Consider the following 18,511-nt stretch of genomic DNA (forward strand, 5'->3'; position numbering starts at 1 on the left):
TGTTCTGATAAACTCTTCCAGGAGGGCAGATTCTTTACCACTCGAGACCCAAAGACTGTTCAGAATGATGGCAGCAAGCGAAGGAGTGGAGCTCTCCTGCAGCATCTCACCATCTCGTGGAAACTTCCAGGGCAGCAAATCCCTTCAAAGAAACCAGTCAAGTCCTTTCCAAGTCAATTATTCACTTTACAAACGTGGATGCTGCAGCTTTCGTTCCACATTTATAATACATTTATCTTATTTTCTCCCCTGAGGAAAATATTCTAGACATACCTTAGTCCCTTTCACAATTTTTGCCATTCAATAGTTAGAGGGAGAAAAATGTCCTGTTTCACCTGGCATTTTTAAAAAATTAATAGTGATATCCCTGGGTGGCGCAGCGGTTTGGTGCCTGCCTTTGGCCCAGGGTGCGATCCTGTAGACCCGGGATCGAATCCCACATCGGGCTCCCGGTGCATGGAGCCTGCTTCTCCCTCTGCCTGTGTCTCTGCCTCTCTCTCTCTCTCTCTCTGTGACTATCATAAGTAAATAAAAATTAAAAAAAAAAGATTAACAGCAAATCTGAGTATTTTTTCTTTAATCCTATTTTTTTCTTTTGTGAGTTGCTGTACGTTGCCAAACTTCTATTGAAATGTTTTCATATGTTATCTTTAAACATGAAAGTTACTAATATTTTCCCAGCTTATCATATGTTAACCTCGTAAATGGTGTTGACACACATAAGTGTTGGATTTTAATACACTAAAATCCAGCAATCTTATTCTTTACTGTTTCTACCTTTGTTACCATGGTTAGGAAAGTCTTTCCTATGCTAAGATTATAAAAATATTAAGCCATACATTCTTCCAGGCCTTTTGTAGATCTAGGTTTTACATTTTACATTTAATCCATTTGGAGGCTAGTTTGGCTATAGTAAGGTAAACATTTAACTTTATTTCTTTCCCAAATGGTTGTTAGCCTTTTGTCATAACACCATTTATTGCATTATCTGTCCTTGCCTAGTGTTTTGAAATGCAGGCAAGTTGGGGGAATAGTTCTTCAGCAATTTTTCAAATCTATCCTACTGATACCATCACCCTGCTTCCCCACCTCCTGTTGAGTGTGGGCCTTAAGCTGCTGGTAGTAGTTGAAGACTGGGTCCCATTTAGGATTGGGGTGAAGACTGCTAGGTGTCTGTCTAGGGAGCAATAGGTCTCATCAACTCCAGGCCTAACTGCTTTCTCCCCCATTTCCATTCAGTATGCCCACTTTCCTGAGACTCCTTAAGAGAATTTATGCAGATTTGTGTGAGAAAAATAACTACAAGTCCCCTTTTACAGCCACTGTTTTCCACCAAAGCTTTGTCATCTACTTTCACCGTGTGATCTAAAACTTGTCCTAACATCCACAGCTGATCCTGACCTCAACAGAACCAATATGCCCAGAGTGATTTCTAGGAGCCTGGTGCTGCTTATCAGCTGGAAAAATGACTCCTGGGTTTTGGGAGGTGATACACACAGCCCTACTGACACAGCCTTGGGAGAGAAGCAAGCAGAGACACTCATACAGCAAACACAAGGATTGGCCTTTACTACGTGCTTCCTGAGCTTTGAAATGATAAAAGTGTCTGGATGTTCAGCAAGGAAAGAGAGAGAGAGGAGTGATTGTGCCCCATCCCCTGGTGCCCTACCCCTTTCTCTCCCTGACTCTCCCTAACAAACAAACAACAGAGGAGGCATCACAGAGAACTCCTCAGTGGTGCTAAGGGGACTTTTAGGAGATGGGTATCAGTCATAGTAATGACTACCACTTAAGAACCAACTTATTACACTCTGTATACTCTGTGAAATTAATTTTTTGTTCTGTTTTGCTTAACAGATAAGTGCCTGTGGGGTAGAGGACAAGGATATAGCAAGAGGTAAGTTTGGTGTCTGAAGCCCTCCATTCAAGAGGGCAAAACCAGTGTCCAAATGGGAGTTCTGGAGCAGGGAGCCTGAAGAGCACAGTGAGCAAGAGAGCTCCAGGGAAAAGGAAAAGTAATGGCGATTCTAAGGAGGAGGGAGCCCCAGGCAACAGCAGCCTCAGTCATCAGGAACTTTAAAGCCATTCTTCTGCGTCCAAAATTTTCTCTTGAGGAGAGGTCACGATCTTATAAAAGTACATTTGAAGAGGCTTAGGGCATCTTTAGAGAACCTTTATCTCACAGATGCTCAAAAGCAATCTTACCCCTAGAAGTATCACACAACGGAGACTAAGGACTTCACTGCCTGTGTTTGAGTGGCACTTCAGAGACGCCCCATAAAAAAAGAGCTCTTGCACCACGTGCTGAGTGATTATCAGAGCTTACAATTCCTCCACGTTTCAATCACATCTCCAGTTAAGAAATCTAATTTGTTACCCTAGAAAATACTGTTTTCTTTCCATAATTCATAGAGTACATGAAGAACGACTTTTTCTGGGTTCACTCACGTACCTGCCTTTTGCTCTGAAGGAACAGAATGAGGGTTGCCTGGCCTGAACCCTGGCTCTCCCAAGAAACTCACCTGGTGCCTGTTCTGCCACTTAACCATACCCTGGCCTCCCCACCAGGGTAAGAAGCCTACCCAGAGCCCTGCAGCTAGTCAACGGTGGAGCTGATGTGCAAATTCAAGACAAGTATCTTACTAAAGAGATCTGAAAGGGGTAACTCTACACCAGACAAAAGTATCCTCCTCCCAGATCCTCGAAATTCTCCGGTTGTGTCAAATTCTTCCCCCACAGTCCCTGCTTGAAAGATTTGCTCCTAGCTTCAGAGCCCAAACTGCAAAACATTTAGCCTTTGCTCATGCAGCAGCTCAATACAAAACCCTTAAGCACCCAAGGCTTTTCTCTCCACAAGACTTTGTTTCCTTCCACGCAACACTGCAAGAACCCGGAATTCCCGATTTCCTAGCCCAGCTGACTGCTTTCCTAGACTGCTGTACCAGACATAGCTAAACTGAGCCGCTGCGCAGCGCGCTCACTCTCGGAACTATGTTGGTACATCAGAGGCCTCGGCCCAGAGGCCGAAGGGGATCTGCCTGAGGGCCCCGCCCCGTCGGGACCTTCCGAGCCCGAGCGGCAGGGCGCGCCGCCGGACTACGTTTCCCACAGTGCTCCGAGACGCCGGGACGCCCAAGGCCCGGGACCCGGCGGGCGGGCTCACGCGCAGCCTCCTGGGAGTTGTAGTTCGGTCCGCTCGCGCCGGCGCTGCGGTGGGCTCGGCGCTGGCCTTTGTCTGTCTGCGGGCGCGCGCCGCTGCGGTGAGTGAGGCCGCGGGCCGGGTCAGTGCGCCCCGGCGAGGCGGGGCCGCGTGGGCGGGCCGTCGCCCCCGGGCCCTACGCGGCCCTGAGCAGGCCGGGCGGCCTGAACCCCGAGGGAGGCCACCCGCGAGGGGAGAGGCGTGCGGCCCGCAGAGAAGGGTCCAGCTGGACCGGAGAGCGGGGCTCTGAGGTCCAGCACGCAGGGCGGGCCGGGCGGTCCTGAGGCGGGAGGGGAGGGTGTGCCCGCGGGAGCAGGGGCCACCCGACCGCCGCTCCGCAAGACAGAGCATGGGTGAAGGCCCCGCACCCTGGAGACGCGGGAAGGGGAGGCCACAGGCAGGTGTGCCCAGGGGCCTGCAGTGAGGATTTGACCACACGGTCTGGGGAAAATGCTGCCTCTCCAGGGAGGGGGGTGGGAGAGAAGACATTTGTCAGGGTGGAGAATGGGAGAAAGGACAAAATGGATTCAGATGTGAATCGCCCCTACCCTCATCTCCTAAACCTGAGACTGTCGCCCAAGAGGTTCCAGAGACAGCAAAGTTTACCTCCTCTGCCGGGGCTCCCCTGAGGACTCTCAGCTTCAGGCCTTCAGTCTGTAGGTCCTGTCAGAGATCCTTCACATTTGGTTCTTTTCTTCTCCCAAGAGTTACCTGATATGACAGTGTTATTAACCTGTTTAGTTCCTGAGGAAATAGAGCCAGGGCTGTTTGGTTACTTGTCCAAGGTTGTATGCGGGTGGGGGAGAAGTCAAGGCAAGAATCCAAGGCTCTTACGGCCTAATTCTGAATCTTTACAAAGGATAAATAACCTTTCTGGTAGGAAAAGCAATTTTCTATTAATAAAGCCACTTCTCCAAAATCTTCAGGAGATTACTTCCTCAGATTTGTGACCTAGGGAGAAAAATAAAATAATCTTCCTTTATTAACCAAGGCAGTTCCTGAGACACAGCTGAGCTTTTACTTGTTGGAAGATCTCATAGCATGTGGAGAGGCAGAGCTATAAATTCTACCCACTAGTTCTGACCAGACTAGTTGCTGGATTATGCAGTTGTTGAGCAATAACACCCTGAACTAGCAAATGAATGTCCTATAGCATTCTGGTACCCTCATAAAAGATTCCTTTTTAGTTTCTACTCCAAATTGGTGCTGAGGCCTCCAAATACAACTTTAAAATGCTTCTCCAGTCAAAACAAATGTAGCATAATATATAGTTGTCAAGACCAGGTGCTCAGGTTAACAAAACAAGAATTGTAATTATTTGTAATTATTTACTATTTCAGTAAATCAGGAGGCCAGCATTTTGATGAGATATATTGGAGGGAATATGCACTGAATCACTGCATAAAGTACAGATTTAGTAATTTGGGTCATAAAGTAAGGGGGAGGGATCCCTGGGTGGCACAGCAGTTTAGCACCTGCCTTTGGCCCAGGGCGCGATCCTGGAGACCCGGGATCGAATCCCACGTCGGGCTCCCGGTGCATGGAACCTGCTTCTCCCTCTGCCTATGTCTCTGCCTCTCTCTCTCTCTCTCTCACTGTGTGCCTATCATAAATAAATAAAAAAATTAAAAAAAAATAAAGTAAGGGGGAAAAAAAAGATAGATAATATGGAGCAAGAGGATTCCTAGGATCTTGAAGAGTAGTAAAGTCTGGTCAAGCACTGTTATATTCTGTTCCATTTTATAAAAGTTCTCACCAGCTCTTTAGTGAAACTAGAGACCTGTCTAGTGTAAAGGCGTAGACTTTGGATCTCGAAAGTCTTGAATTTGATCCTTTGTCCACCCTGGACTCCTTATTGGCTCTGAGAATTTGGGCAGGTTATTTATCCTAGTTGGAGTGCCTTGGGCTTGGTTTTGAGAGTCTAAAGTAGGTCTTCCTCTTCCAAGAATTGACAAGTATTTACACTTAGAATTGGTATTCTCATATCTTGAAGAATAGGAGAGGGGTGGATCTGGATCTGGAATCTCCTAAATAATGTTAAAAGGTAAACATATGAGATCTCTTGCTTTGTCCTTATAACTTAGGGGGAACTGGAGGGGAGAGCTAGAGCCATTTTCATCTTAGAACAAATCATGAAGGCTGAAATGTTTTTTTTTAGATGCTGAATTCCTTTCAAGGCTTGAAGGATAAAAGAGTAGGTGGTTAGGTGGGGGAAGGAAGTGGGAAATCCCAATCACATGCCAAGGCTAAAGTACAAACAAGAGTGACCATTATCTTGGGATTGGCAGGAAGAAATACATATGTTCTCTGCTTCCCCACCTCATGTTTCCACTGTGACTCATTTATGTGTGGTCATGGTACTTTTTGGCCAACTTTGCAGTTACATTATAAGTGATTACATCACGCCAATCCAGATTTCCTCCATTTACTCCTACCCCAAACTGCAGCTCCTGTTGACTTTATGCTTCTCACCTATTAATTCTCCTGCCCTTATCTGTTGTTTTTGTTGTTCTGTTTTTTTGTTTTTTTCCTTTTCAGGTGTTCAAGAATAGCCCATGGAAGAACCATATGAAGAGGTGGTGATTAAGGTCATACAGCAGGCGTGGACATGTTTGGATTTCCAACAGCTACCCTGCTGGATTGTCATGGAAGATATGCTCAGAATGTAGCATTTTTCAGTGAGTGAGTTGGTTGATTGCTGAGATGACCTCAAATGACAATATTCAGTGTTCCTGTACTCAAGCACTGGTCAGCAGGCTGAGGAAGTAGAGGAGACATTCTTTTATAGGAGTTTACTATTCCTGGGGTCTACAGGGAAGGCCTGCAAGCCAGAATTAGAAATAACATTAGAAATAGCAAGAAAATGATCTTGATATGGAGGTAGTTTTGAGGTAGTCTCTGAAAAAATGAATAAGCAGCTTTATATCTCTGCACAATTACTGAATAAGGGTAAGACAAGAGAACAAGGAGAAAATCTTCCTAGGATGACTCCAAGAAAACTGTTAATAGTGATAAATGGACCCATAATAAAGTACAGTAAGAGACTCAGATGTAGAGCAGTATGGAAAACACTGTCGGCATCTGCATAGGAAATATTTGAGAATAACTTCCAAGCCAAAATTGATTTCAGTTCCACTGTAGCTTAGTAGACTGAAATAGCATGGATATTAAGGGGGACATTTCCTTGGATCAGATTCTATAATTTTCCTACTTTGATCTAAGATATCAGAAAAATTATTTAACTTCCTTGAGCTCCAGGCTCTTCATCTGTAAAATGGGACAGTAAACTACCTTGCAGGGTTACTGGGACTAGAGATAATAGATGTAATGTATCAAAGATTCTGATACATATTTTCTGATGTCATGGTGCTTACTTGTCAGGACAACAGATTGGCGCAGAGATAGATTTCTCATGTATTGGTCTCTTCAGGCCCCAGTATCTAATTTTACAGTTTTTCTTAATGTAATGCCTCCAAAATTTTAAAGCTTTCAGCCCTACACAACCTGGATCCATACCTGTTTTGGAGTCAGATAAAACTTGGGTATGGGGCTCTAATTGATCCTATGTAGTTTTCTCAATTTTTCTGAGCCTGTTTTCTTATCTACAAAATGGAGATAATCATGTCTACCTTACCAGATTCTTTGGGAGGCTAAATTAAACTAAATTTAGAGGCAGAATACTACTGTGGATCATGCCTGCATTTGAATATCAACTCTACACTTAGCTAGCTGCAAGATCTGTGACAACCTCCCTCCCTATGCTTTCATTTCTTTATCTGTAGCACTCTCATAGGATTGTTTTCAGGATTAAATTATCTATGCAAAATTCATAGTATAATGTCTGGCACATAATAAGCATTCAAAGCATTGTTTCTTTTTTCCCTATTCTTCTCAGCATATTGGTGCATCTTACATGACTTCCCTCTCATTTTACCAGATGTGATGACAGAAGCCCACCACAAATATGATCACTCTGAGGCCACAGGATCCTCAAGCTGGGATTTCCAGAATTCTTTCAGAAGAGAGAAGCTGGAACAAAAATCCCCAGATTCTAAGACACTACAGGAAGATTCACCTGGAGTGAGACAGAGGGTCTATGAGTGTCAGGAATGTGGAAAATCCTTCAGGCAAAAAGGTAGTCTAACCTTGCATGAGAGAATCCACACTGGTCAAAAACCCTTTGAGTGTACCCATTGTGGAAAAAGCTTCAGGGCCAAAGGCAATCTTGTTACACATCAGCGAATACACACAGGAGAAAAGCCCTATCAGTGCAAGGAGTGTGGGAAAAGCTTTAGTCAACGAGGTAGTCTGGCCGTTCATGAAAGACTCCACACTGGACAGAAACCCTATGAATGTGCTATTTGTCAGAGAAGCTTCAGAAATCAAAGTAACCTTGCTGTTCATAGAAGAGTTCACAGTGGTGAAAAGCCCTATAGATGTGATCAGTGTGGAAAAGCCTTCAGTCAGAAAGGAAGCTTAATTGTTCACATCAGAGTCCACACAGGCCTGAAACCCTATGCCTGCACACAGTGCAGGAAGAGTTTCCACACCAGGGGCAATTGTATCCTGCATGGCAAAATCCACACAGGAGAGACACCCTATCTGTGTGGCCAGTGTGGGAAAAGCTTCACTCAAAGAGGGAGTCTGGCTGTGCACCAGCGAAGCTGCTCACAAAGACTCACCCTTTGACCACTCTCTTCAAAGGAAGTTTTCTTTATGAATTAAAAGTACAAAATCCTCAGATCAAGCAACCTATCCAATTCTATGGAATGAATGGAGACTCTTTCAGAAAGACCATCATAGGGTAGGGCAAACTGACTTTTCCCTTTCCCCCCAAATAAGTATGAAAAATAAATGTCTTGTTTATTATCATTATCACATATGTTTCATAATTTGTCAATTTATTTTGACCGAAGTTCCCAAAGTACCTCCATTAATCTAGTGCATACTTGGGAGATTGTTCTGTGTATAACATATAAATTTTAAATTTGTAAGTTGACACCATTAAATAGATCAGCTCTTATGAATCCAAAGTCTTCTCTTTACATATCCAAATCAATCTTGTATTGGATTCAAGACCTCTGGGAAGATATTCATCCCAAAACACTTGATAGCAAATCTTTATCATCTAGAGAGGTAAATTATATCAAAGGTCTTTGGGCACAGAAATGCTTTAGAAATACTATGGCTTTGAATAGTAATATAATATTGGCCCCGAAGACACCCTGATACCATTTGAAGATGTATACAAGAATGTTCATATCATCCCAATTCATAATAGTCATAAACTGGACAAAACCCAATATCCAACAATACATAAAGTAGTATATTATAGTATGTTCATATAATGAAATAGGACTCAACAATAAAAAAAAACAAATGATACATGAAATAATATGGGAGAATCTCAAAGCTTTATGTTGAATGAAAGAACACACACACACACCAGGAAAAACTAATTAATAGAATAGAACTAATAGATTCAGCTAGTGGCCAACTATGGGAGGAAGAAACTGGGTAAGGACTTGAAAATGGCACAAAACAACTTTATAGAGTGAAAACATTCTCTATACCTTATTTCAGGTAGTGGATGCTTGGGTCTGTACAATTGTCAAGATTCACTAAGCTCAGTATCTACAGTCTGCATTTTTTTTTCTGTAAAGCATACTTCAGTAACAATGAGGCAGTCTAAAAATACTGCACACAAGTTCTTTAACACTTAACTCATGAAGAGATGGGGGGGGGTCTGTCACCTCCCCTTGAGTTTGGGTAGGGTTGTGACTGCTTCAAGCACAAAAACAACTGTTGCTACATGATTTCCAAGAATAGGTCTGAAGAGCTCTTTAAAGGTGTGAAACTTTCTGCATGATTCTCTTGAGACACATACTCTGAAGAAAACCAGCTGCCATGTAAAAAGTCAATCTTGAGGCCACTATGATGGACAAGCTCCAGTTGACAGCTTCAGCTGAGCTCCCAACAGACAGGCAGCATCAACTACCAGCCATGTGAGTGAGTTATTGTAGCTGTCCAGCCAAGTGCAACCTTCAGGTGACTGGAGCCCCATATGACATCTGACCAAAACTGTATGAGAGCCCTAAGTAAGTCTTCCCAAATTCCTAACAGACAAAATCATTAGAGAAATCAAAAGTTATGGTTTTATACCACTAAATATTTAGATTATTTATTATACAGCAATAATAGAACATTTTCTAAAAGGATAAGATACTGTGAAAAGAAAAGGAAAAATCTGGAAGAACAACTTGAGATTTACTTCCTGATTAAACCAAAACAGGAAATTATGATTCATGATTCATCAGAAAACAAGATTTAAAAGTAAACATTTCTTTTGACAAAACAGAAGGCAAAGTATAGATTAATTAACCCAGATACAAGTTACAACATGAAGAAGTAAATGCTGGTCTCCAGCAATCCTGCACTGTAAGAAATTTATTGGATAGATAGATAGTAACAATGAGGCAGTTTAAAAACATTTCCCATAAATTCTTCAACATTAATCTCATGAAGAGATGGAGGTCTTTTTCACCTCTACTTGAATCTGGGTAAGCTTGTGACTGCTTCAGGCACACACACACACATACACACACACACACACCAAAAAAAAAAAAAAAAAAAAAAAACCAGAACTAATGGCACATGACTTCCAAGAATAGATCTGAAGACCTCTAAAGGTGTGAAAAGTTTCTGCATTAAGTACACACATATCTATATATAGACATCTTAGAATCCTGGTTCTGCAGAAAAGAAATGAGTAAATAAAGAGTAAATAGATTAGAAAATATAAAAGATCTTTTATAATGTTCTTTTTTTAAGATTTTATTTATTCATGAGAGACACAGAGAAGCAGATGCAGGCAGAGGGAGAAGCAGGCTCCCTGCGGAGATACTGATGTGGGACTCAATCCCAGGACCCCAGGATCACACTCTGAGCCAAAGGCAGACATTCAACCACTGAGCCACCCAGGTACCCCTAAAATGTTCTCTTTATACATAAGTTATTAAATTTCTTTAAAGATTGCTGGCTGCTTCTATTATAGTAATAACAAAAGAGAATACCAGATTAAGAGGACAATGTAGGAAGATCCTGGATTCACCTCTTCACACATAAACCTAATCTACAGCTACCTATGAAACAATTTCCTCTGGGGGGGAAAAAAAACAACTAGAAACTCACTGAGTGACTCCAACAGATAACACAAATAAGAAAAAACTCACACTGAAGCTGGTAGGAGAAGTGGAGACGATTGCCATAAATCTACCCTTGGTGCAGCAACCCACATTCAGGAGGGAACCCCAACCTGGAGCTTCTTTCTGAGGAGCAAAGACTTTGAGCCCCAAACTGGGTACTCCAACTTTTAAGACTTGAGACATGTGTCCCCAAAACATTTGGCTTTGAAAACCAACAGGACTCACATTCAGGAGACCCACAAGGCAAGGCTAGAGTGAACTGAAAAACAGCTCTTAAAGGCGTCTCATGTTTAGACTTATGCCCGGGACCAGCATGGAAGCAGCCAATCCAGAAGCATTCAGATTTCCGGTGAAAGAACCTTATTTTCTTACCTTAAAGTGATGGCCTGAGGCACAAGCATCTAATTTAACACACACCTAGGGGCCTTGCATTTCCAGGTATGGAAAATGGCTGGCACCATCTTTCCATTCTCCCTCTGCCTCACTTCAGCCCACTGGTGTCTCCCAGAAAAGAGCTTATAGCTTCCTCTGGCATACCAATTATTGCAGCTGTGGCCCAGGTGGACAACTCTAGTTGCCTGGCTCTGGTAGCCAGTGGGGCTTATGCTCATGGGTCCAAAGGACTGTAACCAATGGAGAAATAAGTTAACTGGCTCCCACCCTCAGGGCACAACAAGAGACAATAGACCAAGGCACTCAGTCTCTCTATGAAAGAGCCCTATTAGCTTATCTTCATAGATGTGGCCTGAAGGGCAGTATTCTAATTAAACATATAGGTAAGGGCACACTATAATTCTCTCCAGAGACCTCAGAGGGCAGTCATTATCTTCATTCTCCCTCTGCTGTGCTCCATAGCACCAGTATTTCCCAGAGAAAGCATGTCTCTGGTATGCTGGTTTTTATGGGTACAACCCAGAGGACACCCCTTGAATTGTCTTTCTCTAGTGGCCAATAGGGCTTGTATTCTTGTAGCCCAGGGGATTGTTACAAAGAGACAGTTCTTGGCTGGCCACCAACCCTAAGGCACTGTGCAGAGAGGAAATTGAAACACACCCCTAGTCTTTGTGGGAAAGAGATCTATTTGCTTGTCCTGGAACATCAGCCTGAGAGGCAGGCTTCTGGTTTGGCACACAACTAAGTGCCTACTGAGATACACTAAGAGATGGGTGCTAGTGGATGCCATGTTCAAGCTCTCTGCCTCACTCCAGGTCCCTGGTATCTCCCAGAAGGAAACTTGTATACTCACCTGGCACCTAAATATGAGTGACTGCCTGCCACCCAGGGGACACTTCTAGAGCATCTAGCTTTGGTGACCAGTGGGACTTACACTTGTGGTCCCATAGGACTGTGTATATTTGCAAAAGTTAGAAGCTACTGCCTGAGCTGAACCTAAGTGCTGCTTGATATCCTACCCTTTGGGACACTGACAGGTCTTAGCACATCCTCTGCTAGTAGGAGGCACTAAAATAAAATAGGCTGCTTGGACAATCATGAAGGCATGATTCTACTTATCCCTTGAGAGGTAACCAAGAGTTAGGGCAAGGTTTGCATGATAAGGCTCATCTACTACACAAGTCTACTTCATCAAGACTGGGAAAGGTGACTATTTTATCCAGCACATAAAAACCAACACAGAAAGAAGGAAAATGAAGAAATAGGGGAATATGTTCCAAATGAAAGAACAAGATAAATACTTCATAGATGTGGCCTGAAGGGCAGTATTCTTTTTCCCTTCAGGGGAAAAGTCCTTAATGAAATGGTGATAAGTGAGTTACCTGATAGGGAGTTCAAAACATGGTCAAACAGATGCTCACTGAACTTGGGAGAACACATGAACACAGTGAGAACTTCAAAAAAAGGTACAGATAATATAAGAAGGAACCAAATAGAAGTCATAGAATACAAGAAGTGAATTGAGAAATATTGTAGAAGGACGACTGGGTGGCTCAGCAGTTGAGTGTCTACCTTTGGCTCAGGGCATGATCCCAGGGTTCTGGGATCAAGACCTGTATCAGACTCCCTGCATGGAGTCTGCTTCTCCCTCTGCCTGTGTCTCTGCCTCTCTCAATCTCTCTCTCTCTCATAAATAAATAAATAAAATTTTCTAAAAAAAGAAAAATATTGTAGAGGGGTTAAATAATGAAGCAGAAGACTCAGTGAACTTGAAAACAGGGCAGTAGAACTCACCCAGTCAAAGCATCAAAAAAAGAAGAAGAAAAAACAGTGAAAGTACCTTAAGGGACTTATGGGACAACATCATGTGGACCAACATTCACATTATAGGGGTTCTACAAGGAGAACAAAAAGAGGCAATTTACTGGAAAAAGAAATGTCTAGAAACTCCCTTAATATAGGGAAGGTAATATATCCAGAACATATCCAGGAATCCCAGAGTTCCAAATAAAATGAACCCCAAAAGACAACAAAATGCTTTATAATTAAAGGGTCAAAAATAAAAGACAAGGAGAGAATCCTAAAAGCAACAAGACAAAAACAACATCTTACATGCAAGGAACTCCCCCCCCCCATAAAGGTATCAGCAGAAACTTTGTATGTCAAAGAAAGTGGCTTATATATTCAAAGTGCTGAAAGAAAAAAAAAAAAACTGCCAACCAAAACTATCGTACCAGCAAAAGAAAAAAAAGTCCTTTATCCAGCAGGATAGTTTTTCAGACCAAAAAAAAAAAAAAAAAAAAGAGTTTTCCAGACAAGCAAAAGCTAAAGGAGTTCATTATTACTAGACCAGCCTTACAAGAAATGTTAAAGGGACTTCTTTAAGCTGAAAAAAAAGGGACACTAATTAGTAGCAGAAAAACATGAAATTATAAATCTCACTGATAAGGTAAATAAATGCATAGTAAAATCTAGAAAAATCTAATGTTGTAAATGTGGTAGATTAATCAATTATGAAGCAATTATGAAGGTTAATAGACAAAAGTAGTAAGAATAACTATAATAATTATAACTATAATAATTAGTTAAGGGATACACAAAAAAGTATAAAATGAGACATCAAAAATAAAACATGTGGGGGGGAATCCCTGGGTGGTGCAGCAGTTTGGCGCCTGCCTTTGGCCCAGGGCGCGATCCTGGAGACCCAGGATCAAATCCCACGTCGGGCTCCCAGTGCACGGAGCCTGCTTCTCCCTCTGCCTGTATCTCTGCCTCTCTCTCTCTCTCTCACTGTGTGCCTATCATAAATAAAAAAAAAATTTAAAAATAAAAAATAAAATAAAACGTGGGGAATGAGTAAAATCCAGAGTTTTAGAATATATTCAAATTTAACTTACCAACTTAAAAGACGATTATAAATTGTTACATGCAAGCTTCAGAAAAAGAAATCTAACCTACCACCAAAGAAAATAATCAAATCATAAAGAAGAAAGCAATGGAAGATAGGAATATAGGAACTACAAAACAGCAAAAAACAATTAACAAAATAGCAGTATGTACATCCCTATCAAATTACTTTAGGTATAAATGGACTAAATTATCTAACCAAAAGATATAGAGAGGCTGAATGGTTAAAAAACAAGACCTAGGGATGCCTGGGTGGCTCAGTGGTTGAGCGTCTGCCTTTGGCTCAGGACGTGATACCAGGGTCTAGGATCAAGTCCCACATCAGGCTCCCTTAGGGGAGCCTGCTTCTCCCTCTGCCTATGTCTCTCCCTCTGTGTGTCTCTCATAAATAAATAAATAAAATCTTAAAAAAAAAAAAGACCCAGGGTGCTGGGGTGGCTCAGTCAGTTGAATGTCCGACTCTTGGTTTCAGCTCAGGTCATATCATGGGTCATGGGATCCAGCCCATGTCAGACTTCACACTTAATGAGGAGTCGGCTTGAGAGTCTCTTCCTCTGCCCCTCCCCTCAGCTCACACACCTGCATACACACACCCTCTCTATATAAATCAATCAATAAACCAATCTTGAAAAAAAAAACCCATATCTATACTGCCTACAAGATACTCCAGATGTAAGGACAAACACAAACTGAAAATGAGAAGATGGAAAAAATATTCCATGCAAATGAAAATCAAATGAAAGCTGGAGTAGCTATACTTAGACAAAATAAACCTTAAAACAAATACTAAAATCAGAAACAAAGAAAGGCATTACATAATGATAAAGGGGTCAATCCAACAAGAGGGTAAAACATCTGTAAATATTTATGCATCCAATATAGGAGTGCCTAAATAAATATATAAAGCAGGGTTAACAGAAATAAAGGGAGAAACAGACAACAATGCAATAATAGGGGACTTTAATATCCCACTTAGATGATACAGACAGAAAATCAGTAAGAAAATATGGCTTTAAACATGTTAGACCAGATGGATTTAACAGATATATAACTTATATATAAGACTATGACAGATATATACAGAACATTCCATCTAAAAGCAATAGAACATATTCTTCTCACATGTGGAACATTCTCTAGAATAGATCATATATTCAGTCACAAAGCAAACCTTAATAAGTTTAAGACTGAAATCATATCAAGATCTTTTCCAATCACAATGGCATGAAACTAGAAATCAATTACAAGAAGAAAATTCACAAATATGTGAAGATGAAACTGAACAACCAATTAGTCAAAGAAGAAATCAGAAGGGAAATTTAAAAAATACCTTATGGCAAATATAAATGAAAATAGAGCATACCAAAACTTATGGGGTGCAGCCAAAGCAGTTCTATGAGAGAAGCTCATAGTAACAAATGTCTACATCAAGGAAAAAATGATCTCAAATAAACAATCTAACTTTACACATGAAGGAACTGGAAAAAGAACAAAGCCCAAAGTCAGTAGAAGAAAGGACATAACAAACATCAGAGGAGAAATAAATAACATTGAGACTAAAAAGATAATAGAAAAGATAAAGGAAACTAAAAGTTTGTTCTTTAAAAAGATAAACAAAACTGACAAACCTTGGTGAGCAAAACTCACCAAGAGAAAAAGATAAGAGGATTCAAAATCAGAAATGGGGATCCCTGGGTGGTGCAGTGGTTTGGCGCCTGCCTTTGGCCCAGGGCGCGATCCTGGGGACCCGGGATCGAATCCCATGTCGGGCTCCCAGTGCATGGAGCCTGCTTCTCCCTCTGCCTATGTCTCTGCCTCTCTCTCTCTCACTGTGTGCCTATCATAAATAAAAAATAAAAAATTTAAAAAATTTAAAAAATCAGAAATGAAGGAGGAGATATTTAACTGATACCACAGAAATGCAAAGGATCACAGAGATCTACTATGAATAATTATAGGCCATCAAATTGGACAGCTTAGAAGAATGGATAAATTTCTAGAAATACACAATCACCAAGGCTGAATCATGAAGAAACTGAAAATCAGGGATCCCTGGGTGGCACAGCGGTTTGGCGCCTGCCTTTGGCCCAGGGCACGATCCTGGAGACCCGGGATCGAATCCCATGTCGGGCTCCCGGTGCATGGAGCCTGCTTCTCCCTCTGCCTGTGTCTCTGCCTCTCTCTCTCTCTCTCTCTCTCTCTCTCTCTCTCTCTCTCTCTGTGACTATCATAAATAAATAAAAATTTTAAAAAAAGAAACAGAAAATCTGAACAAACTGATTACTAGAGATTAAATCAGTAATCAAAAACCTCTTGACAAACAAAAGTCCAGGATTAGATGGTACACTGGTGAATTTTACCAAGCATTTAAAGGATAACTACAAGCCTTTCTTAAACTTTTCAAAAATTAAAAAAGGAACACTTCCAAACTCATTTTATGAAGTAAGCATTACCTTGATACCAAACCAGATAAGGAAACCACAAGAAAACTAAACTATAGGTCAATATCCCTGCTGAACAAAGATAGAAAAATCCTCAACAATATATTCATAAACTGAATTCACCAATACATTAAAAGATCATACACCATGACAGAGGGGATTTATTCCAGGGATGCAAGGATGGTTCGACACCCACAAATTATCAGTGTGACACACCATATTAACCAAAGGAAAGATAAAAATCCTATGATCATCTCAATACAGAAAAACATTTAACAAAATTCAGTATCTGTTCATAATAAAAATTCTCAACAAAGTAGATAAGAGGAAACACACCTCAACATAATAAAGACCATATACGACAAGTCCATGGCCAATATCATACTCAAGGGTAAAAAGCTGAAAGCCTTTCCTCTAAGATCAGAAATAAGACAAGGATGCCCACCATCCCCACTTTTATTCAATGTAGTAATGAAAATCCCAGCCAGAGCAATTAGGCAAGACAAAGAAATAAAAGGCATTTTCATTCAAATTAGAAAGGAAAAAGCAAAACTGCACTATTTGCAGATGACATGATCTTTATATATAGAAGACCCAGGAGTGCCCAGGTGGTTCAGTCAGTTAAACATATAGCTCTTGGGACACCTGGGTGGCTCAGTGGTTGATCATCTATCTGCCTTTGGCTCAGATCATGATCCTGAGGTTCTGGGATCAATCCCACATCAGGCTCCCCTCAGGGAGCCTGCTTCTCCCTCTGCCTATGTCTCTGCCTCTCTCTGTGTGTCTCTCGTGGATAAATAAATTCTTCAAAAACAAAACATACAATTCTTGATTTCAGCTGAGGTCATGATCTAAGGGTTGTGAGATCCAGCCCTGTGTTGGGCTCTGCATTGGGCATGGAGCCTGCTTAAGACTTTCTCTCTATCTCCCTCTGCCCCTTCCCCACCATGCACACATTCTCTCTCTCTCTCTCTCTCTCTCTCTCTCTCTCTCTCTCTAAAAAAAAGAAAACCCAAAGAATTACCAAAAAACTGTTAAAACAAATGAATTCAGTCAAGTTGAGGATGGAAAATATACAAAATCTGTTGCATTTCTGTACACTAAAAACAAACTATCAGAAAGAAAAATTAAGAAAACAATCCCATTTACAATTGCATCAAAAATAATAAAATATCTAGAAATAAACTTTAAAAAGGGGGTGGAAATGTGTACAATAAAAACTGTAAGACATTGATGAAAGAAATCAAATAAGAAAAATGAAAGATATTCCATGCTCAGAGATGGAAGAATTAATATTGTTAAAATGTACACACTACTCAAAGCAATCTACATGATCAATGAAATCCCTGTCAAAACTGATGGCATTTTTCACAGAAATAGAACAATCCTAAAATTTGTACTGAACCGCAAAAGAGACCCCAAAGAGCCAAGGAAATCTTGATAAAAACAAAGCTGGAGGCAACATACTCCCTGATTTCAAACTATAATACAAGCTATCATAATCAACAGTATATTGACATAAAAGAGACACACAGATCAGTGGAACAGAAATGACAACCCAGAAATAAACCCACAATAAATTAATCTATGACAAGGGGGATTAAATGGGTGATAGGTGTCAAAAGATACAAATTTCCACTTATAAGTCACCCTGCCAAGGCACTCCCTTCACAGAGCACTCTGGAAACCTCCAACCAGAGACCCACTTCAGTCCCATCCACCTGCCAGTGTATCCCCTCTAAGTAGCACCCCATGAACCCTAGGCCCATATTCTGCCTTGGCTCCAGCTACCCTACCAAGGTGTCCCCTGTGCTGAGCACCCCAAGACACCCCAGCTTATATTCTCTTCAGCTTCAGCTGTCCTGCCAGGATACTCTGCACAGAGAACCCTAGGACTGCTTTGGTCCACACCTACTTCAGCTTCATCTGCCTTGCCAGAGTGCCCTCCATACAGAAGGCCCTACCTAAGATCCTAGCCAAAAGCAACAACCACCAAACTTGTGAGCAAGCTTTCAGATCAGTAGTAACCAAAAGAAATATATTTTTATCCCAAAATGTGAGTCACGTATGTAACTAAATTTTCTAGCAGACACATTAAAATCATTCTAAATCATTTTAATATATTTAACCTAACCTATATATCCAAAATATCATTTTGACATGTAATAATGTAAAAAAAAAAAATTGGGGATATTTTAGTATCTTCTTTGAAGATACCGTATCTTCAAAATTCAGACCAGCCTCTTTTTAACTGCTCATTAGCCGTTTATGGCTACTGTACTGTGACAGCCTCAAATGATTCAACCATGCAACTGTTAAGTCAATTCCAGCCTTGAGTTTTCCCAGCTGAGACCCAAGCAACACCA

The 18,511-nt window shown here is 41.3% G+C and overlaps 1 protein-coding gene across 2 annotated transcripts; it reads left to right on the plus strand.

Moving 5' to 3' along the window:
- Window positions 1–3,185: 3,185 nt before the first annotated feature.
- Window positions 3,186–8,077, plus strand: ZNF32 (zinc finger protein 32). Of its 2 annotated transcripts, XM_055345005.1 has the most exons (3): window positions 3,186–3,260; window positions 5,738–5,877; window positions 7,137–8,077. In XM_055345005.1, the coding sequence occupies exons 2-3, from the start codon at window positions 5,808–5,810 to the stop codon at window positions 7,886–7,888; spliced, it is 822 nt and encodes a 273-aa protein (XP_055200980.1). In that variant the 5' UTR covers window positions 3,186–3,260; window positions 5,738–5,807; the 3' UTR covers window positions 7,889–8,077. The 2 variants fall into 2 exon arrangements, with proteins under 2 accessions (XP_055200980.1, XP_055200981.1); XM_055345006.1 differs by lacking the exon at window positions 3,186–3,260 and having other exon boundaries at window positions 5,757–5,881.
- The last annotated feature ends 10,434 nt before the right edge of the window (window positions 8,078–18,511 follow it).

Source organism: Nyctereutes procyonoides, unplaced genomic scaffold, assembly GCF_905146905.1.
Source record: "Nyctereutes procyonoides isolate TBG_1078 unplaced genomic scaffold, NYPRO_anot_genome, whole genome shotgun sequence".
Taxonomy (NCBI): domain Eukaryota; kingdom Metazoa; phylum Chordata; class Mammalia; order Carnivora; family Canidae; genus Nyctereutes; species Nyctereutes procyonoides.

Coding starts and splice junctions, on each gene's coding strand:
- ZNF32 (XM_055345005.1), top strand. CDS start 5,808: ATGTTTGGATTTCCAACAGCTACCCTGCTGGATTGTCATGGAAGATAT. Junction 5,878..7,136: donor TCAGAATGTAGCATTTTTCA/GTGAGTGAGTTG, acceptor TCATTTTACCAG/ATGTGATGACAGAAGCCCAC.